The 23568-nt window shown below is 41.9% G+C and overlaps 1 protein-coding gene across 3 annotated transcripts in view; it reads right to left on the bottom strand.

The window, feature by feature from the left end:
* PDE318 (P-loop containing nucleoside triphosphate hydrolases superfamily protein) overlaps positions 1 to 23568 on the bottom strand; it is a 109033-nt gene that overhangs the window by 19722 nt on the left and 65743 nt on the right. For 2 of the 3 annotated variants that reach the window (XM_087401579.1, XM_087401580.1), the window contains exons 8-9: positions 16629 to 16667; positions 16409 to 16480 (exon numbers count right to left, since the gene is read on the bottom strand). In XM_087401579.1, coding sequence (XP_087257705.1) covers positions 16409 to 16480; positions 16629 to 16667 — 111 coding nt within the window. The remainder of the gene's footprint in view (positions 1 to 16408; positions 16481 to 16628; positions 16668 to 23568) is intronic. The other variant, XM_087401581.1, reaches the window with a different exon arrangement.

Below are 23568 nucleotides of genomic sequence, written 5' to 3'. Positions count from 1 at the left end.
CAAGAAAGAGATAGGTAGGAAAATATCTCTAAGTTCAACCCCTTCTCCTTTCTCTGATGATGTATCCAAGAAGAGTATGAAACCTCACCATGAGGGCAAGAAAAAGAGAAAACAGATGATCATGATGAGAAGTGTCATTCCAAGAAGAGGAGAATGAGGCACCTTCATAGATCCTTAAGTTTTTCTTCCTCTTCTTCCAGTTCCACCTCTTCATCTTCATCTACTTCTTCTGTGTGATTGACACCTAAATCCAGGATGAAGAGGACATCCAAGCGGAGACATGCAGCATCTAAGGCCTCTACGCCTAAAGAATTCTAAGGTGGTAAATCTGTGAAATTGTCACCTTTAATGGTCAATACCGTCACACAGAAAAGGCTATGCAGTTTATCAGGCAGTTTGCTGTCGCATGTGGTACAGAAAACTTTTCTAAGTCTTCCAAATTGTGCATGACAAGGTGCATTTACAGCCAGTTCATGGTGGAGTGCCCAAACTGCAGATGGCTCAACGCCAAACAAATGGAAGGGCTTCAAGAAATCCTTCTATAAACAATTTATGCCTACGGATTTCAGAGATCATGTCCTCCTTGGTTGGGAGAGTTTGCACATGGAGGCAGGGGATACCGTAGAGGTCTACAATTAGAAGTTTTGGGATGCTTATTTTATAGTAGATTCTTTAAAAAATCTCTCTAAGAAACCCAACTCAAGAAGTATAGGTGTAGGCCATCCTTTGCTGGTTCTAGTGACGCCCTATAGGCCATGGTATGTGCCTTGTAGGCATAAGTGTAGGCACTTATTGTGTTAGTGCCTTCTATGCCACATAGGACACTTAATCCTATGTGACACCTAGGACACTTAGTCCTAGGCCTAGATACAAGTACTTTGTACTTGTGTTTAGGAACCTTATCTATCAATCTAAGTTGACGTGACTTCTTCTTCGACTCGTCCTGTACTGCACACTCTCTCTCTCTCTTCGTTTAGCATCTACAGTGGTATCAGAGCATGTTTTGCTCTTGTCTTCCAGCTCTACTCAGCCCCCGAGTCCTCCATTGCTCTTTGGGAAGTCTGCTGCCCTACTGGTCGACATATCTTCAGCACCTGCAGTTTTTCGAGGTCACATGTTCCGTACTACATACAGTACCTTAGCCGTACAGCCCGTACGTGAACAAGTACATTGTCGTCGCCGTACAACTGCGCGTCACCGTACTGTGCATCGTCGTACCGTACTGCCACAGTCCATACGTGAGCAGACCTGCATCAGTTGTACCTTCTGCGTCGTTGCCCTACGCCATACGACGTACCTTCAGTGAGTCGTCAACTGCACTCGCGCCGTACATTCGCCGTACCCGTACTCTGCTCCGTACAGCTGCCGTACACGTACTCTGCTCCATACGGCTGCCGTTCCCGTACTCTGCTCCGTACATCTGCTGTACCCGTACTCTGCTTTGTACTTTGCGCCGTACATTCGTCATACTTGTACCTTCAGTGGTACACCGTACAGCCACCGTACAGGGTCGTACCTTCAGTAGTACACCGTACATCCGTACAGCCGTACAGCAGTACTTAAGCTGACAGTACAGCTGTACGTTGTACTTGAGCTGTTTGTACAGCTAAGATTTGCAGGACATTGGGTCACATTTGCAAGATTCCAACAAAATTTGGGGCTTTCCCATATTTGCCCTCTTTTTGGCCTATTTGCCCTAAATAAACTTGGGGCTTTTGCCAAATTTGCTGTTTTTGCATCAGATTACAGTACATTGGGTCAGATTGCAGGACATTCAGTTACATTTGCAAGACATTGAGTCAGATTTGCATAGATTGGGTCACATTTGCAAAATTTCTGCAAAATTTGGGCCTTTTCTGAATTTGCCCTCTTTTTGGCCTATTTGCCCTCAATAAATTTGGGGCTTTTGCCAAATTTGCTGTTTTTGCAGTGAACATTGCCTGTCATAGTCACATTTGGGTCAGATCTGCATTTGCCCTTTGATTTGGGTCAGAAATTTACAGATATTTGCTGTCATTTTTGGGACAGCCAGCTTATTGCAAAGATTGCCTTGAGGCTTTTGGGTTTTCATGTCTTTTACAAGTTATCACAGTTGCTATGGCTGGGAACAATCAAGATTTATTTGGAGTTCTTCGTGAAGATGATAAGTTGGATGGCACCAACTATCTGATGTGGTCTTATCTCATGAAACATATTCTTGTTGCAAAGCATTTGTGGAATATTGTTTCTGGGGCTGATCTGAGGCCAGCCAATCCTTCAGTCGTTGTTTCTACTGCTGCACCTTCTGCAGGTGGTACTTCTCCTGATGCCTCTTCCTCTAGCACTCATGTTGCTGCTCTTCCAACTCACGAACAGTCTAAATGGGATGCAAGAGATGCAAATGCACATTCATGCATTGCTTTATCATGCAAGAGAATCATTATTCCACACATCCGTTCTTGCAGGACAGCAAAGGATGCTTGGGATAAATTGGCTTCTCTATATCAGATTCGCAATGAAGCTCGTGTTGCATATTTGAGAAGGCAATTACACGAAGTGAATATGAATGAAGGTGAGTCAATGGATGCATATTTGACAAAGGTCAAGGACCTCATGGAACAGCTTGCCAACATTGATGAAGTGGTGCCAAATTCACAGCTTGTCAGTACTACATTGAATGGACTACCAGATACATATCAAGGGTTTGCTACAACCCTTCGATTAGTAGCCATGGGTAATCCAGACCACTATTCTTTTGATCAGCTTGTCACTTTGCTTTTGCAGGAAGAGCATAGTAGAGCTAACAGACAAGCCATTATTCCTGATCATGCATTTGCTTCACAGCAAACAGGAAGAGGCAAGGCTTCCAAGCCTATGAACAAGCCAAAATCTGCGCATAGCAGCTGCAATTCCTCTACACATAGCAGCTGTAATTCCTCCCATGCATCTAAAAATACAGCAGATAAAGGAAAGAAGAAAAGATGCAACTATTGTCGCAAGCCTCGACATGACATTTCAGAATGCAGGAAGCGCAGTGCTTCGGAGAAAAAGAAAGCAGGATTGACAGTTAATGCCTCACATGCCATTGAATCCCATGAGCCAGCAGATGCTTCACATGCACATGCTCTTCAGGATGATTGGGCATGGGCTGTCCATTGCTCATTTGATCCCTCCAAAGCTAATGCACTTTTTACTGCTAATGATGCTCAGTCCTGGTACTTTGATAGTAGTGCTTCCAAGCATGTCACATCTTGCAGACAGTTGTTTCATTCTTTAGCTGATGCACCTCGAGGGGGGACTGTTACATGTGCCAATAATGCTTCATATGCTGTAAAAGGAGTTGGAGATGTGCAGCTCACATCCATTTCCAGCCATCCTGTCACTCTGACAAATGTTCTTTTTGTGCCTGGAATTGCAGTCAACTTGATTTCAATTTCAGCAATTGCTACTTCAGGTTTCAGAGTAATTTTTGATGGCTACAAATGCCTAGTATATGATCTTCGTGATGACAATGCCATAGTTCTCACTTGCACTTTGCAAAAAGGACTTTATCACCTTGATCATCATGCAGCTGCACTTTCTACCGAAGCATTGGCTATTTCAGATTCACAGCTTGCTAAAACTCATCTTTGGCATGAGAGAATGGGCCATCTCAATTATAGAGCTCTTGCAAAGCTACACTCACAGCAGATGGCAAATGATGTACCTCAGACTCACACAGTTTCTAAACATGTGTGTGAGGTTTGTCTTTTGGGTAAGATGCATCGATTTCCTTTTCAAAAGAATTGTCCAAAACTCTCACAAAGGAAATTGCAGCTAGTACACAGTGATGTCTGTGGCCCAATGAGGACAAATGCCATTGGAGGATACAAGTATTTCATGACTCTCATTGATGATTTCACAAGGTATTGCTGGGTATATCCTTTAAAGGCCAAATCTGAAGTTTTCTTATGCTTTCAGAGATGGCTGAATATGGTTGAGAATGAATCAGGATGCAAGCTTGTCACCCTCAACACAAATAGGGGGGGTGAGTATATGTAAAAGGAGTTTGATGCATTTCTTTCCTCACGGGGCATTATTCACTCATGCACTACTCCTTACACTCCTCAGCAGAATCCTGTTTCTGAAAGGAAAAACAGGTCCACAATGGAGATGGCTAGATGCATGCTTAAGGCCAAGTCTTTGCCCAATAAATTTTGGCTTAATGCAGTAATGTGTGCCAACTATGTGCTGAATAGATCACCTACACGGGCATTAAAGACTATTACACCTTATGAAGCATGGAAAGGCAGGAAGCCTTCACTTTCACACATGAAAGTTTTTGGGTCTCTTGCATATGTTCATGTACCATCTCAGCTGAGACATAAGCTTGATGACAAGGCAATCAAATGCATATTCATTGGTTACAGCCAGGAGAGCAGAGGGTATCGGTTATATCAACCAAATACTAGGAAGGTTATTGTCAGTAGAGATGTGATCTTTGCTGAACATTCAGCTTCTCCTCTTGTGGACTGCAAAGCAAAGCCAGATATTGACATGTTTGATGCCTTTGAATCTTGGTTACCTCTACCATCATCAGAAGAGAATTTTGAGCAAGCAACATGCGCCTCCTGCAGGCCCTCCACAAAGCAATAATCAGCCTCAACCTCATGCTGATTTGCAGGTTTGTCTTCCGGCACAAAATGATCCCATTACTCATGATGCAGTCATTGAAGAAAGAGCTGTTAATAGACAGAAAAGGCGAGTTCCCAGATGGCTTCTTGATACATTGAGGGACAGCAAACAAGATCAGCCTTTTGCTGCCCGGACAAGATCAGGGAATAGACAGCATGGTCACTTTCTTGAGTTTGCACTCCTTGCTACAGCTTGCAATGAGGAGCCTTTGTGCCATAAAGATGCTTTTGACAGCAAAGAGTGGATGGATGCAATGAAAGCTGAGTTACAATCTATTGCCAAAAATGACACTTGGGAATTAGTAGATCTCCCACCTGGCAAGCATGCCATTGGAACGCGGTGGGTCTACAAATTAAAAAGAAAATCTGATGGCAGCATAGATCGATACAAAGCCCGTCTCGTTGCAAAAGGGTATGCCCAACAACAAGGCATTGACTTTGAGGAGACATTTGCTCCCACATCCAGGATTACTACCATTCGATGTGTCATTGCCATTGCAGCCCATCATCATTGGCAAGTGCACCAACTTGACATCAAGACTGCCTTTCTTCATGGGGATCTGCAGGAAGAAGTCTATGTCACACAACCTCCTGGTTTTGAGGTTGTTAATTCTGAAAATAAGGTATGCCGGCTTAGAAAAGCCCTTTATGGTTTGAAGCAGGCACCCAGGGCATGGTATGCCAAAATTCATGCACACTTACTATCCCTTGGTTTTCAGAATAGTCCCACAGAACCCACTCTTTATTTCCGTGGGAGTTGATCTGATTTTTTAGTGCTGATTTTATATGTGGATGATATGCTTCTCACGGGCCCAGATACTCAGCAAATTGCAGCTTTCAAGGCTGATTTGCAGCAGATTTTTGACATGTCAGACATGGGACAGCTCCATTATTATTTGGGCATTCAGTTTGCTCATATAGAGGGGGGTATCATGATGTCTCAGTCCAAGTATATTGGACAGCTCCTTGATCGTTTTCAGTTTGAGGATTGCAAGCCAATCTCTACTCCAGTGGACCCTTGCTTCAAATTCTCAGCTCATGATGGGAGCCCACCATGTGATATCACTCTTTATCAGCAGGCTGTTGGATGCCTTATTTATTTATGTCACACCAGACCTGACTTGCAGTATGCAGTATCTCAGCTCAGCAGATTCATGCACATGCCCAGTTCACATCATTGGCAGGCAGTGAAGAGAGTCTTAAGATATCTCAGAGGCACTCAGTATTTAGCCCTCTTCTATGGTGATCAGGGTTCACTTACCATGCATGCTTACACGGATAGTGACTGGGCAGGATGTTCCGACACCAGAGTGTCACATACTGGCAATTGTATTTTGGGCAGGATGTTCCGACACCAGACTGTCACATACTGGCAATTGTATTTTGCTTGGCAATTCATGTATTTCTTGGCTCAGCAAGAAGCAACCGACAGTTGCCACGTCTAGTTGAGAGGCTGAGTACAGGGCAGCCTTCACCGCTACAGTAAGTGTGTTTGGCTTCGACAGTTACTTACAGATCTTGGTATTTGCCAGACATCCTCCACTATTGTCTACACTGACAGCCAGAGTGCTTTGGCCATTGCGCGTAACCCAGTGTTTCATGCGCGTGCCAAGCATATTGAAGTTCACTATCATTATGTCCGGGAGCGGTTGTCAACAGGCAACAAAGAGTTGTCCTATCTTCCCATAGAGGACAACATCGCAGATATGTTTACAAAGGCACTTCCTCGTCCCAAGTTCGAAGTCTTCCGACAGGCTTTACACTTGGTTCCCTTTGTTACATGATCTGACATTCCTTGTACATTCATAGGTGGCTATATTCTTTTGGATGAACATGTGCCACCATGACCAGAAACTACCAGGTATTCTGAGACGTTTCCAGAGTACTTCAGCCCATCCCATGGAGGGGGGTTTGTAGGCCATCCTTTGCTGGTTCTAGTGATGCCCTATAGGCCATGGTATGTGCCTTGTAGGCATAAGTGTAGGCACTTATTGTGTTAGTGCCTTCTATGCCACATAGGACACTTAGTCCTATGTGACACCTAGGACACTTAGTCCTAGGCCTAGATACAAGTACTTTGTACTTGTGTTTAGGAACCTTATCTATCAATCTAAGTTGACGTGACTTCTTCTTCGACTCGTCCTGTACTGCACACTCTCTCTCTCTCTTCGTTTAGCATCTACAATAGGGTCTGGTCTAAATCTGAAGATATAGAGTGTGGTTAATTCCCAGCGTATAAAAGGCATATAGGATATAATGCACTCACCCTCTGTAGCCAGTTTCATGCACATGCAAGACCCTGCTACTGTGCCATCTTTGCAGGCAGGGACTACTGAAAGAAAGAAACCTAATTTTTCCAGGTCTTAAAAGAAAGAGTTCCCCAAGGCTGAGAAAAAAGAATTACAACCTCAGAAGCCGAGGGGCACACAGATGCTGAAAGTTTATAAGGGCAAGTCCCACTTTAACCATGAGCAGATTGCCATTTTTTGCAAAGAGGGGAACTGTTTCTGATGTGGAAATGAGGGGCATGTGGCTGGCCAGTGCCCTAAGAGGCCTTCGTTCTCAAGGGAGCAAAGAAGCCACAAGGATTGTCGAGGCCAATGGCGGGAGGAGTCCCGGATGTACTAGGACGAGTTAGTGACCCTTGAAGCGAGAGACTTATTCCGTTGCTAGGAACAAAGGGGGCACTATCCCCTTCAGTATCTGATGGTTTAGTTAGTAAAACAATGAAATCTGCTGGTTCAGCGTACATGGTTTTCCTTAAAGAAACAGATTTGAAAGTGCATGCTGAAATGAATGATGCAGATAAAGAAAAATTTCAGTTTCTTATAAGTTTTGAAGATTGCTTTTTAGATGCCTTGCCGGGGGAACTACCCCTTGAGAGACCTGAGGATCATCAAATAGAGCTTACACCTAGCAACAAGCCACCCCAACAGACCGTCTTACACGGTCGGTGTCACCCAGAGAGAAAGGAGAGAGAGAAAGAGAGAGAGAGAGAGAGAGAGAGAGAGAGAGAGAGATGTGGATGAAGGTAATCGTCGTCGAATTTCATTGAAAAAATTAGTCGTCACTTTTGCCTTGAGAATTGGTATCAAATTCCTACAAATAGCCAAAGAATTGTCAAAGAGGTTGTAAGGGTTCATTCAGCCCAGTTCCTCTCCTTTATGTTCCCCTATACTTTTAGTGCACAAGAAGGATATGTGCGTTGATTATCGCGCACTAAACAAAATGATCATCAAGAATAGATTCCATGTTCCACGCATAGATGATGTGCTAGATCAGCTTAGTGGAGCTTCGGTATTTAGGAGGACAGATCTGAAAATTGGCTATCTCGAAGTCCGCATACAATCACAAGATGTGCACAAAACAGCATTCCGCACTACTTTTGGTCTATATGAGTATTTGAAAATGCCATTTGGGTTGGCAAATGCCCTGATTACCAAAATTTTTTGGAGTTTCAAAGCTAATTACAAATTCGTTTGAGTGTTTCTAGTATGGTGTCATTGGTATCAGAGCTCAAGCTTGTCACTTTTCCTGGTGACAACGATCCAAAGAATTTCTAGATTGAAGAGGACATTAGCGATTTGGAGAAGGCAGATATTCAACGCAAAAGATCCAACCAAGAAACCTACAGTTTGATTGTGAATCAGTTCAGCTTGCTTCAGCCAAACCAATTCACCACAAATCAGTGAATAGATTCCAAGCGATTTGATTTACAGGCAGCCCTAGAATTTTGGCAAAATCTAGTATGGAAGATTCAGCCCTATTTACCGCTCAATAACACTAACTTCCAAGTTCAAATCAGCCCCAAATCTTGGTGATTTGTTTCAGATTTGTTTGTTGTTCCAGAACAGCGAAATATTGATTTTAGGTCGAGTTCTCGAACCAACCTTGAAGGGGCAATCGTCACACAAGAGATGAGCTTTATGGTTCTCTCTAGTTGAACCCCTTCATGCAATGGGGTTCGACGTATTCTATGGCCACTCATACAAGACCATACGTTTACCTTCAAAGATTTTGACCAGAAATGCCAAAAAAAAAAAAAGCATGACGGTTTGTCATTGGACGAGTGGTTTCAGAGATGTTGCTGAACATCTGAAGCTAAGTATTTTCTTTCATGTTTATTTAGTTTGCTTTCAAATATCTAACCCTCGTACTACAATACAAGAAAAGAAGTCGTCGTTTTTCTTTGTTTATTTCAGGAAAACAAAGCTAGTACACACTTGGTTTGATTAGTTACCACAATTATAATCCCATGAATCTTGAAGCATTCTCCAAGTATTGGACACGGCAAGAAAAATATGCCAAAGATATATAGAGCTATGGTATTAATTTCTGTGACTGGCAAAGTCGCATGACGATAATGAATTACAATAGAATATTAATAGTTCACGCATCATTTGGAAATATTATGGCGAGGCCAAGATTTCAATTTAAGAGGGTGTGAAACCAATTTTCACACAAGTATTTGTTTTGAGCTATACTATATCAAGCTCGGCAAGATCTAAGTTATGATGAACTAGTTTCTGCTATTCAATCAAGATTGAAGACTTGCAGTCTTGCCAGTGCAAAGGAAAATGGATATCTTTTGCAGATATTGAGAGATACACAGTTGGACAATATATGGTTTGTGGTTCTATTAAGTACAATGAAATTGGTCTCAACTAACTGCATAGCCACCAGTTTATATGATTCAAGCATAGCTTAGAGAGTTCTCAAACAGGTGGGAACAAATAACTTGGAGATTTGAGGATCAGCCCCAATTGAGGGTAGTATGTTCCAGTTATCCAAGTTGAAGTCATAAATATGGTTTTATTCCATTGTGACACAGTTATATGCTTCCAGTTATTCCCTCTCAAAGGATTTCAATTATGATACTCAGTTTTGTTGTTTTTTATGGAACATGATATGCTCAAGTACAGCTCTTTATATGAAAATATTTCATATGGTCATCATCGGCCAAGTATCTTTTTCCTCAGGATTTTATCATTCTACAATTTCCTTTACTAGGACTTATAGTAATTCTTATGGTCTCTCATGGATTAATTTGATCGGACTGCCACAGCTTGACAATTTATCCATCAGTAACATACTCTTTTGATGGAGAAGTTTCGGGATCCGTCCAAGACAAGAACAGTAAGTTTACACCTAACAGGCATGGTAAGTGCTTGCAAGGAGAACATCTTGTTGAAAAGAAAGCACTTAAGCAATGAATGGAATCTAAGAAAGTCTTCAAAGAATAGTTTCTTCCAAAGCAATTCCAACTTGGTAGAGTATTAGTTTGCATTTTATTTGCAAATCACTCCATTTAAGAAGACTTGAGAAATATCTCAAGGAAATAAGACAAAGAAAGGCTCCAAGAAATAACTTTTACGATACCTCAGGCTAGGTATCCCTTTTGTGTTGATAAAGTATACCTTATGTTTATTTGAAGAGCTAACCACCACTGTATGGCAATGCAGGGAGAAAAGTGGATTATCCTCTTGAATTTGCTCCAAGAAGATACTCCTCGTGAATGAGAAGTCTATAAAGTATGATATGCTCAAGTTTTGGTTATATGGCAGAGGTTTTCATTGGCCAAGTGTTTCTCTCATTTTATGGCTCCTTCTTCGAAGATGGAGTCGCAGCTAAAGAAGTGGAGGTGGACACAAGCCCTTGGAAGAGAAAGCAAGTTTTTCTCCAAAATAGTTGACCAAGGAAGCAAAGTATTTTTTTGAAAGGAAAAAGAGGGGCAAGTGAGTGCCCAATGCTCTAGGAGCAAGAAAGTCGAGCGAACAAGCCTTAGGCTGAAGAAAAAAGAGGGGCATGTGCCTGTCCAGTGCTCCAAGGAGCAAGAAAAGTCTCACAAAGGGCAAAGGATTTGCCAAGAAGAGAGGCAAAGGATTTGCCAAGAAAAAGAAGGGGAAGGATTTGCAAGAAAAAGAAGAGCATGGATTTGCCAAGAAACAAGGCATGGATTTGCCAAGAAAAGACAAGCCTATGGGTGTCTAATTGCATACAATGATTCAAACTTGACAGGCGCGTAGAGCTCGAAAAGGCGATCACTTTTCCTTTTTGGAGTGCGTGCAAATTCTTCCTGGATTGGAAGTTACAACTTGTCAAAGTTTTATGAAGAAGAGGCCTTTGATGATGATGTGGCACAGGGGTTCATATGCTATACACATAATGTGCTTAGTAAGGGACTCTCTGCTTATGTGGCACTCTGCCACATGTGGTAGTCTTCTGGCCCAAATGAGTTAACCCAAGGTTAAGCAAGCTTAACTATGGTCCAAGCACTAAACCTAACCCCACTAACTTAACCACCCCTAACCATGGCTTAGTGTGGGTTGACTTGACTAGTCCTATCTGCCATGTGTCACTCAATGGTGACCTTAGCAAGAAAACCTTGAAAAACTCTAAAGCGATGTGAGCTTTGAAGAGGAGACAAAGAGTTTGTGTAGAGACGTAGACGGAGACATCGTTTCGCGATTGGAGCTAGGAGAGCTCTGTGTAGCCAGCCGGTGCTCGTCTGTTCATGGATGGCGCAGTTGAGCTACTGTTGAAGTGTTGGAGCCTGGAGACGGGTTTGTCGGTAGGTAGAGGCTTTGGAGCCACAGTAGAGCGTTGGCGCTTCGCTATTGCAAGGTCATGGAGATCCCTCGATGAGAAGCCACTGCTGAAAGGTGGTCGTTGCATGTGGTCGAATGGATGGGGCCATGTAGAGGCTGGTTGAAGGTATTGATTGCTAGAGTTGTGGAGCTGGCGTGGCTCGTGGCTACATGCATACGAGGCGTTGAGGACTTCTACTAGTGCTTGAAGGAGCAAAGATGCAGTTGGTCGGGCGATGGAGGCCTGAGGGTCGTCGATGGGCATAGGTTGCTTCTGTTGGAGTCTCTGCTCATTGAAGAGGCTGTGGCATGGATCGCTCGTGGTCATCAATGGAGTCGCCAGTCGTTAGTGGAAGATGGAGTTCGAGTAGTCGCGCGTAGTCATTGATGGCTTTTGAAACCATGAGTGTTGCTATGTTGCAAGAGCCATGGAGCACTGTGGGCTTCAATTGATGAAGGCGGTTGAAGTGCGTTGCTTGTTCCGTCGATGGAAGGCTAGGGAGCTCGGAGTGACTGGCTGACCATGGTATTGAGGCGTATCTACAGTCGTGCAGCCTGTAGAGAGTTGTGGCCGTTGGATGCTTTTGGGCCTTGTTGCACAGTCAAGGAGCCGTCTTGCGAAGCCGTGGGTTGGAGCGCCAAGGTCACTGCAAAGGCGTAGATAGGCTTGGACACTCTCACAGATTCCGAAATGCAAAGATCCTTCTCAAGACTGTTGCATTTAGCAGCTTTAGTGCATGTTCATGAAACTCAACCTCCGTGTCTCTCAATAAGTCGACACTCATGAATGGATTTTTTTAAATTCTTTTTTTTTTCACAAATCTTTCAATGGAGCTCTCAATGAAATAACACGAAGAATGAATCTAAATCACTCTCATGAAAGAACTTGAAGGATTCCCTTAATGATGGACGGAAATCTCTCAAATAAACTAAGATTCACTCAGAGGAAGAGAACTCTCAATCTAAAACTAAAACTAACCTAGGAGAACTCATGAGTTCCTAAGGCATGCCTACAACTAATCTAGGAATGGGAGCAATCCTAGTGAACTACTAATGAGCTAAACTAGGAGAGCCAAACCTATGCTCTGATACCATGTCAAAACATGCGTGCCTCGAAATCTATGGAGCACTCTAAGGTGGATGGAACCTATGTGTAAACATGATGAAGAGAGTGCTCATGACATGTAACTCAAGTCAACTAGGTTCCAAGATAGATTAGCTTGGACTCATAAACAAAATCTTGAGTGAATGTGCATTTCTTCTTATTCAACAATACATGATAGGCTTCTTATATAGAGAGAGCCTTTAGAATAGTCAGCACTTGTGGGATTCTCTGATCCACATCTCTCCTTGTGGATGTCCTCCATCCACATCCTCACATCACGTAGTCCACATCCCAGGGTGGCTACTTTAATACATTCCTATACCATACCTTAACCTCTAATCTATGTGCTCATGGCAACATATCTCAACACAGTCGGCCAACAGAAGTAGAGAATGCAACAAGACCAATCTAAGTTAACGACCAGAAGTTACCAGATTCCAAGAGCCACCTAAGGTGAAAGAGATAGGGACATCTGCCCACTACAATAGATTGCGTACTGCACAGAGAAGAAAAGCACCAAGAGGCAAGCTTACCCACAGGTCTTGCCAAGTACCAGAACTATTAGGCAATTGATGCCAAGAGAGGAGATCTTCTTGAAGTACCCTCCAATTTTACAGCTGCAACAAGAAGCTTTCAGTTGAGGCTAACTAATTAGAAGCCGAGGGGATGTCACCAATTGGTATTTGCCCAAGACATAAAGAGGAGTCTTTATTAAATTGACTACAGTCAAAGAAAGTTGACTTTGGTTAACTAGAATAAGTTTTATTGTTCTTACTTTTGCTTTGCATTGGTAAAAGAGAATTGTGGGATGCCCACAAGGGACTAGGATTAGTCGAAGAACTAGGAATGCATGCATCTTGCTAACCTTTAATTAGTAAGTGTTGGTGTTTGTGTAAGACTTGGAAGAGTGCAAAAGACTCACAAATGATGGCGCAAGTGCCAAAAAGCAAGTCCCACAAGGCCACAAAGCACTAGGAAGATGGCGCCATTAAGGAGGGCCCCTTACACGGTATTAAAAAGATTAAAAAAGACTGCCCCAAGGTGGGCTAAAAGCAGGGATGCTCAACTTTTGTAAAAGTAGCTTTAGAAAAGCAGGTCTAGCTTTTTGCTAGGCCAAGTCTATAAAGAAGAGCCTCAGTGCTCCTAGATTCAATTTAAGAGTTGTACTCAGCCTAATGCTGAGCCAATTGTACAAAATTTATTCTATTGCAATAAAGACCTTAGGGGTGGTCCAGCCCTTATTTCTAGGCCCTAGTGCGTGTGTTCTTTGTTCTTTCTCTCCCTCTCTCAATTCATTTTGATTCCCAGGAGAAATCTGCTGCTGCTCCCCCATCAGATGAAGCCATCTTCCCTGTCATTCCTGAAAATCGAACTACCTCCTGGAGATTATCTGCAGCGAATCTATTCCATACTGCTACGATCGATCCAAAGTGCTACGATTTGACTTGGAGTGCTGTGAATTGAGGTTCTTTGCTGCGAATTGTGTTCTGCTGCTACGATTGGCATGCACTGTTGCGAATTGAGGATCCAAGCTAACGGTTTTTACCAGAAGTGATTCATTTTAGGGTTTCAAGGCTGAGTTAGAATTCGTTTTAGGGTTTCAAGGCCGATTACCAATTTGTTTTACGGTTTCAAGACTGATTACCAATTGGTTTTGGGGTTTCAAATCTGATTATAGATTTGTTTTAGGGTTTTTGGTCCGGTTTCATGGCCCTTAAAAGTCTTTAACCAACACCAATTATATGAGTCATGGGGTCATCTAGCCTTGGACCTAAGATCTAATTGTCAGTCTATTCAACATTTAACAATCCTAGCCACTATATTATCCAAAAAGAAATTGATTACAAATCAATAATTCATCACTCACTTCTCCAAGTGTCAGGTCAATAAAGCTAAACATCTAAAGGATTGGCAAAGTTTTACATTCTTTAGAGACTCCATTTGGCAAATGAAAAAGTATCTCTATAGATCTTTCTTGCTTTTATTTAGTGTTGATCCATCTGTTTCTAGTGTGAAGAGTTCTTTTGTTTTCAACCTACATGTTGTCTTCCTCAGAGTCACATTTCACTTTTCTCATAGATGCTATATTGAGCTGCTTTTTGTGGCTTGCTCATGGCTCTTTGACATCTACTGATATATCTAGATGTATGGTAAATCTCAAAATGGACTTGTCTTTTATGTAAGTATCTCTCCAAAAAAAAGAAGTATCTCTATAGAACAAACTGTGATATTACCTAGGACACATGAAAGGCATGATTTTGTTTAAGTAATTGTAGACCAATTGTCTGAATTCGATAACTTTATTACAACCAAAGCAAAAGTAAACTCTCTCAAATTAGTCACACTATTTGTTAAGCATATCTATAGATTATAGGGGCTACAAGCAGATATTGTTAATAATTGGGATATAAATTTAACAATTATTTTTTGGGGCTTACTTTCAAGAGGTTGGATACTGCTCTAAATATGACTCTTATGGATCATCCACAAAGTGATGGTCAAATTGAACAGGTCAATCAAATCGTAGAGGATATGCTAGGAGCGTATGCAAGTAAACTGGAAAGTATCAGAAAAAGTATCTACCTAGCTTGGAATTTAAATCTCAAAAAGATAAACATTCTGCGGCTTTTATTCGATTCATGGTAATGTACAATTTCAACCTAGCAATTGGGCGTTTTTCAAAAAAAGAAGGTACAAGCAACGCACAATTTCCTCAAAAGATATGAATCAAATGCTTAAGGTAGCTAAGGATTTAAAAGCACTCAAGATAGAGCAAACAAGTATGCAAATCCATGACATAGAAAGGTGGAATTCGCATAAGGCACGAAATTCTATCTTAACGTGAAAGAATCTTCAAACACCCCTAAAAGCTAATAAATATCTAAGATTGTTTCCTAGGTATTGTAGAGCATTCCAAACTTGTTGCTAGGTAAAGCTTAAGAGAATTGGAGAACTTGCTTACAAATCGATCCACCAAAATGATATAGAGCACATCCACATTTTTAGTTAGGAGGCTCAAAAGAACACTGGGTGATGATGATAAGCCAGTAGGTGCAGAAGTATTTGAACAATCTTCTTCACTGAATGAACCATAAAGAATTATTTAAAGAATTTAAGATAATAAAGAGAAGGGGACTACACATACTATATATTTGGAGTATCTGGTTAAGTGAAGTATAGAGTTCAATTAGGAGAAATTTTGTTAAGGACGTAACCAGTTCTTAAGGAGAAGGAAATGTTATGTAAACTGTAATACCAGGGTCAAGGATTTTGACAACAAAAGTGGGGAATCCTAAGAGCTAACAATGAAGGGCTAGGACCTATGACCAATATTACCAATGATGTATTGCAAATGGAAGCCTCAAAGAAGGGCTTGTAATAGAATGTGACACCAAAGTAGGAAGCCACGCGCAATTAAAAGCTAACTAGGAAGGCTCCAAAGGGGGCATCAAGAAAAAGGATCGCAAGCAAGAGGACAACCAAGAAAGAGCTTCGTAGGAGGGCTCAAAACCTATAGCGAGAAGGGAAATGTAGGTAAAGTCCTAAAGTATGTTCATGTTTCATGTCCTCATAGATGGAGGTGGGAAAGGCTATATTCGGTGGCTACACGTATGACAAATCAGCTCGGACAAGAGAGCATACAGCAAAGTGGACATTAGTGCATTACGGTCTACGTGTAGTTGTTGATCACACCTTCGAAAGAAATTGCTTACTAGTTTAAAGGAGCTCCACTTAAATCTACATGCATCCATTGATAAGTTTGTTGATAGATTTGATGGGTCGCTCTACTTGGTCACACGTTTTGGTGTTTGTAGTGAGCAATAGACATATATGTTAACGCATATTATCTAAGGCTGGCAAAAATTTACAAAAATGTCACTTTGCTCATCTAAACATGTCTTTTGTTTTGGACACAAGTTGTTAGTACAATGTATAGAAATGGCCATGCAAACATTTAGACTTACACCCAGCCATGATACTTCAATCTATAGAGTTACATATGTACATTTCTAAGATCTTTTTGTCTGAAAATTATGTACTTGTTGGAAGAAAGGGCAGCTAACCTTGGCTACCGTCACCAATTCATCCACTACACCTCCATGCTTTTGAACATATTCTTCCAACTTGGAAAACCCCTGAAAATTGAGCAAAGCACATGAAGTTCTTAAGGGGACAGGGAGCTATCAACTCCATCATCACAAAACAGGTGAAACATACTTTGTGCTTGAAACCAATAGTTCAAAATAAAAACACATATGTGAAAGGGATAAAGTTGTAACAAACCTCCTTTAAGGTCTCTTCTGCTTGACGCTTGGAAGTTGACTATTAAAATTACACAGGACAAAAAAGCATTCAGTCCCTATTGTGCCACATTAAGAGCCATATGATTAACATACATACATACATACATACATACATACATGCATACACACACACACACATATATATATATATGTATTTGTATATACGTATACATATGTATATATATGTATATACATATATATATTTACGTATACATATATATGTGTGTGTGTGTGTGTGTGTGTGTATCACACTAGAATATATACAATCTTACAAATCTTCTTAAAAACGAGCAAAATAACCGACATGAACCAAAACTACAAAGCTAAGAATAAAAAGAACAATAAGAATAAAGTAACTTGATAAGCAAAGCTAGCCTTGTGTCCTTATCAATAACCAAACATAAGCCGCCATTTGGGTCGCAAACATCCCCGATTTTTTTGGGTTAGTCTAGTGATTACTAAGCTATAAAATCCCAACCCATACAACAACAAATAGAAAGATAACAAAGAAGAAAAGAAGAAGGAGATATCCTACACACAAACACATATCTTTGCGTGCGTGCATGTGTGTGTGTGTGTGTGTGTTGTGCATCCTTTTTTTCAAACGATCTCTGCAACAATCATTCTACGATTGTTTTGATTGATCAGGATGTGTATACAGCCTATACTGAGATCTTTTCTTGAGTAGTAGCTACTTCGCTTTTTGAAGCAGCTATGAATGTAATTATTCTATAGAAATAAAGATTTCTTCTCACAAAAAAAAGTGTGTGTTGTGCATTCACACACACATACACACACACTTTTTTTAGGTGAAATTTTTGATACTTTATATTACAGTTTGGCTATCCCAAAAAACGAGATATGCCAAATTACATCAAGAGAAAATCTCGCTGTATAACAAGTATACATCATGTTCTATATAATGAGTTTGCAGATAACCAAAGAGAGATTGCTGCAAAAAGTGCCTAAAGAAAGAGAAAGTGGAATATGTAGGATCACCAAAGACTCTATGATTTCTATCCTTCCATAGAGTCCATAGTGCCCAGTAACGAACCCAAGTGCAAAACAAATCAAACTCCTGTCTGGGTGGATGACTCCCAAAAAGCCAGAAGCACATCCCAAAGGTAGCATTAGGAAAGTGAATTCTCAAACGCTGCCCAAGGAAGCTCAAGAAATCAGCAGTATAGGGGCAATGCCAAAGAAGATGAGGCACAGACTCCCGCGTAGGCAAACATCTATGGCAAACAGCTGGAGCAATATTTCTATGTGCCAAAAGTTGCCCAAATGGAAGAACCCCCAGCAGAACTCGCCACAAAAAGCCTGTTGTCAGAGGGGAATTTTTGATTTCCAAACCTGTCTCAATCTGCTACGCCACCACTTTGCAAGACGATTCATTTGCCAAAGCTGATTGGCCTTTTGAGAAACCCATGGCGAAGGAAGAAGTACTTTATATAAAGAAGAGACAGTAATATGTGACAGCCTCGAAGGACAGCAAGATGACCCTGGTAAAGAAAGAGTCCAATCTTGAAGGCGGTCCTCAAGCTCTAATGGTAGAACTGGTTGAAAAGACTAGAGCATACCAATAATCTTTGCCACATGAAACGGTAATGCATTCCAAGACCAAATTTTGCAGCAGCCAGAGGAAAAGTAAGGATAGTTCCATCATCGTGAATGACATCCGCAACTGAATGGATTCCTTTCAAACTGAGGAAATATGACCGTCTAGACTCCTACAATGCCAATGGAAGGGCAAAAGCCTTGACCAATGTATGCTCTCAGCTCTGAGAGAATTTCCCTGCAATGAGTCCCGACCATTCCATTTCAAATGCGAGAGGACATGCTTCCAATCTAGTGATCTATTTGAGACCAGAGAACAACCTTTGATCTTGCCATCAATACAACCAAAAAGGAAATCCCATTGTGTAGGCTGCCAATATCCAAAAGCAGGCGTGGTTAGTTGTAAAAGCAAATGGTGTATCATGGCAGCCCAAGGCTGAGAACCCTGCAAGAAGTGCAACATCATTTTCCCCTTGTGGGCAAGAATATGGACTTGAATGTTCAGAATATTCAGTTCTCCATGCATCTTTGCCGAGAGCAATCTCAAGCTCTTCTTGCCATGTTTTGAACGCCAGAAAAGTTTCTAGAATAGTGGACATTAAAAATGTAAGATCTGCCTTGCTGAACATAATCAGAGGCAAGAAGAACTGAATATAAGCCACCAAAATAGATTGGACAAGTCGTAACCAGACATGCAAAGGCCAAGTGGCCAACTTCCAATATTCAAGCTTTTCTTCAGTTTTGCAAGTATCCAGTCAGCTTGTTGGCGACGAGTAATCGCCCAACCCAGAGGATAACCAAGACGACGAACCAATTGAGTGGGTTGATGAATTTTCCCCGGCCATAAAAGACTATGCCAGTCTTTTGAATGCAACGGCAACAGCTTAGATTTCTGAAAATTTACATGGAGCTAAACCATATAAAGATAATGCATGCATCAAGCAAGAGAGATCCTGCTCTATATTCTGAGGTGTTAAAAAGGAATCATCTGCATAAGCTTGAGCAATCAAAGCACTGCTTTCCTGAATTTCCAAGCCATGAAGCATGTTAGTTGCTACCAGATGATCCATGTATTGAAGCATGGGATGTGTGGCTATGGCATATAAAAGTGCACTACGCGGATAGCCCTGACCAACCGAACAGTGGAGAGACCATACCTCAGAGATATCCCAAGACAGTATGCAAGCGGCTTTGCTGTCACTATAAAGCCAATAAATAATTCGCTGCAATTTCTGCCCAAAACCCAATGCATGCATGGTTTGCGATATAAAATCCCATTGAATTGTGTCAAATGCTTTAGCAATGTCAACTTGCGGCAACAAGACATCCCGCTAAGTGTATTTGGCATATTCTATTCTGACGTAGACATTTGCAATATTTTCAGTGATATGCAAGGAACAAAACCATATTGTGCGGGATAAAGGCCATCATGTAAATACCATTTAATACGATCAACCACCATTTTAGTGATGATCTTCTAAATGATAGGCATAAGAGTAATAGGCCTCCAATCAACCAATGATTCACATATTTGCTTCTTGGAAAGAAGTTTTACAAGCCCTTTTTTCCAAGAATCTGGCATGCTTCCCAAGCAATATTAATCACTCGCAACAAAGTTGACTTAAGGATATCCCAATATGCAAGAAAGAATTCAACTGTAAGACCATCCAATCCTAGATATTTCCAACTACATCCGATAATTCTCTTTCAATGAAAGGACTTTTTAGCTCTAAAGCCTTTGCAGGAGAGACAATGGGAGAAACATGCTGCAACAATTGATTCCGTCTTGCAAAAACTTCTTGCAAAGGAAGATCTGCAGTCCCAAATTGCCTGGAAAAGTGAGCAACACAAGTTGCAGCACGTTGAGTCGAGAGGAAGTCCAAACACCATCAGGCATAAGTGTCATGTGCACGAACTGTATCTAATGTATCCTGGGGTACACAAGACTAGCTCAGGTAGCCTAGGGAGGCTTAGGGCTAGGCAGGCTTGATTCTCGAGTTGGGTGGCAAGGGTACGAACTAGATAGAGGTTTCCGCTATTTTTGGCGCATTGGGCCCAGGGGGACCAAGGTTTAGTCTTCAGGGAGCCGATGGGAGGAAGTCTAGTTCCCTAGTGCAAGGTCTGATCCTGGATCAAGTCACGAACATGCGCCTGCATCCTAGCGTAGCCCAAGGCCCAGCAATAGATCTAAGGCTTTCAGGCGCCATCTGGTGGTATGGGACACCAGGCTGGTTGGGATCTCGTTGGAAGTTCGTGCCAATAGCTCAGCTCGTGGCTCGGAGGGGACATCTCATGATTCGAGATCATGTCTCGTAGATGTCATGGTTGAGTGGTGAGCAGCCTGCTCAGATTCCTCATGTTTCTGGTGTTCTTGTGTTTGCTTGCAGGTAAGGGATCTCAAGAGTGCTGGGGTCGTGTCAGTTGGTAGGAATCTCTGTAGAGAGAAGGTGTGGACTTCCTCCAAGTAAATCTCACATTCGGAATTTCTTGTGGTACCCTGCACAAGTTAAAGATTTCGTCAATTAGGGATATAGCCTTGTATGGATTGGGATAGAGATGATTCTTAAAGAGAGTGCATGATAATTTGCTAGAAGCAAGAAGAGAGAGATGTAGAGTTGCTGAAAAAGCAGGGAAAGATAGAACCGAATCTAGGAATACGTGGCCGAATGATTTTCCAAGCAGGGGGACGTGTTGGTGTAGGGCTGCAAGATTGAAGTGATGGGTGATGGCAGAAATTAGGGTTTAGTCCAAGGGGTGCAGCGTCGAATCTAGTTGAGGGCTGCATAGTGTTGGTGCTGCAAGAACAGGGCTAGAGGTGATGTGTGTTGGGGGTTCGACAGGAAAGATGGGCTGAGATTGATTTGGCAAGGCTTGTGAACCCAAAAAAGCAAAAGCATGGCAAATTTAGGTGGATGGCTTAAAAAAGGCTCTGCTTTTTTCAAAGCTAAAGTTCACCTTAGCCCATAAATATTTCAGAACCATCCCCCCTCACCTAGTACATAGGCTCTGGACGAATTCGCAGCAAGGCATACCCCTCAGTTGTCCTTTGTCAGGCCGAATTTCAGCCGCTCCATAGCCTACCTCTGATGCCCCTATTTCCTGCAACAACAGCCCTGGTTATTTGCTTCTCTCTTCTTCCCTGTCGCAGTCCCTAATTTGACGCCTGGCTAATACTTCGACTCCACCTGCTGTTCGACCTTTTCCTAGCCTGGTCTCTCTTTCGCCTTCGGCCTCCGCTCTCCTTCCCTCTGCCATCTTATCCTCATTGCCGACACGACTGACCCTCAATCTCGTGAGGAGGTTCAAGACATGGATTTTCAAGGAGGGGACGACCAAGGTCTTTATGACGATCTGGTTACGAACCATGCTTTCAGTGAATTCACCTCCGCTCTCGACGAAAAGTTCAATCTGGTTAATTCGAATACACAGCAACTCCAAAGGATTCAGTCTTCTATTACGCTTCTGACCAGCACTGTCCAAGCGCTTACTCATGTGGATGCTTTGTCTTCAGTGTTGGGTCCAAATATTACACCAAATCCCTATCCCAGAGATTAAAAATCCAGGACCAAGGAAGTGGTCGACACATGGTTGCACAAGTGGCAAGTACACTTCCCGTTTCACCCCTATCCTGATGAAAAGAAGATCCAACTTGCAGCTGGGTATTTATCCTGATGAAAAGAAGATCCAACTTGCAGCCGGGTATTTATCTGGAAAAGCCTTACTCTCGTGGAAGGAGTTGCGGCCGAAACCCTCCACCTGGATAGAATTTCAAGAACTCTTCAAGAAAGAGTTCTTGCAGAAAGAGGAGGACTATGATATTGTAGGAAAGTTCAAAGCCCTCGATATGTCCAAGCACTACTTGACCTTGGATGGATTGCCGTATTCCTATAAACTCCAGATTAAAAACAATAAATGCACAACTTTGCAAGATGCCATGAAATATGCGCGCATATATGCTAACACCATGGCCAATGCAAAGGGAACCACTACTTCAGATACGAGTGAGACGAACAAGAGGAAGTTCTTCCAGTCAGCTTGTGAAACAAGGGAGTCAAAGTCAATGGACAACGCCCCCAAGAAGAACTTTTAGACAAAGAATGGTAAATCCCATTTCTTACACACCCTCGGAATGATTTTCCTAAGCGCAAGAACCAGATGCAAGCGCTAGGACCAAAGCTCCATGTAGCCCAAAGAACCAAAGCTAAGGGAGCTAACCAAGCATCGATGATAGGTATTTCTGTGAATGTTATTACATGCTCACTTTCATGTAATTGTACCTTTAATAATTCGTTATTTTGCCCCCATGAACTTTTCTAAGCTTATGAAGAATTGAGGGACCACAGAGTTCACATTCTCTTTGATCCGGGCAGCTCTCACAATTTTGTGAACTACAACTTGTGCAAAAGATGAGGCTGTCCACGACACCTAGTGATCACACCTATGCAGCAACTGGGAAGTAGTTTTGGGATCGTAAGGTCGACAAACTTTCTATCCGGATTCAAGACTACACAGACACTCTTACATGCTATGTTATGCACTTGGAATATGTGGACTTGTTGATCGGAATAGAGTGGATTAAAACCCAAGATATTTGGATCGGATGGAAAGAACATACACTCTCTTTGTTGGATAAGGACACCCAAGTTTGTATTAAATGTGATGATATTTCCTCTTCTTAAGATCTGCGATGCAACTTCAGAATATATTAAACACTTCTTATTATGATGTGTATCAAGAAAACAGACTTGTAGCTTTTGAAAGTAAAAAGCTAGATGACTCTCAATAGCGTTGGCCCACACTAGAAAAAGAACTATATGCAATAGTGTATGCTCTAAAGGTTTGAAGACACTACTTCTATGGCTTAAAGTTTATGTGTGACAGGTCGGACTTAAGGGGATGAAAGGCTAGATGGGCAGAGTCAATACAAGATTTTGATTTTGAAATATCGTTATCAAAAGGGTTCCTTGAATAGTGTGGCGAATGCCTTAAGTCGAGTCAAGTTCGTAAATGCTATGTCATTTCTCAAAACTATTGCAATCCTTGAGAGGGCTCTGCGCAACTGATAGTCATTTCAATTCTTATTGGCAAAAGGTCCAGGATGGGAGCTCCATGGTTGACCAGAACTCAGGGATTGTGCCACCTACGGTGCAGGCAACGGGAGGTCAGTAGATGATTAGGAATGGTTTACTATTCCAGAATGAAAAGATATGTATACCAGATGTCTCGGATCTTCGATCCTAGATTCTCTGGGAGTGCCATGATGCTCCTAGCGCGGCACATCTAGACATCCATAAGACTCTGTCTCTTGTGAAACACACCTTTTATTGGCCTAAGATACGTGCATTTATTGAAAGCTATGTAGT

This window comes from Dipteris shenzhenensis, chromosome 30, assembly GCF_047967505.1.
Source record: "Dipteris shenzhenensis isolate YYH24624 ecotype China chromosome 30, Dip_SZ_1.0, whole genome shotgun sequence".
NCBI classification, from domain to species: Eukaryota; Viridiplantae; Streptophyta; class Polypodiopsida; order Gleicheniales; family Dipteridaceae; genus Dipteris; species Dipteris shenzhenensis.
This window is presented reverse-complemented; position numbering and strand designations above follow the sequence as displayed.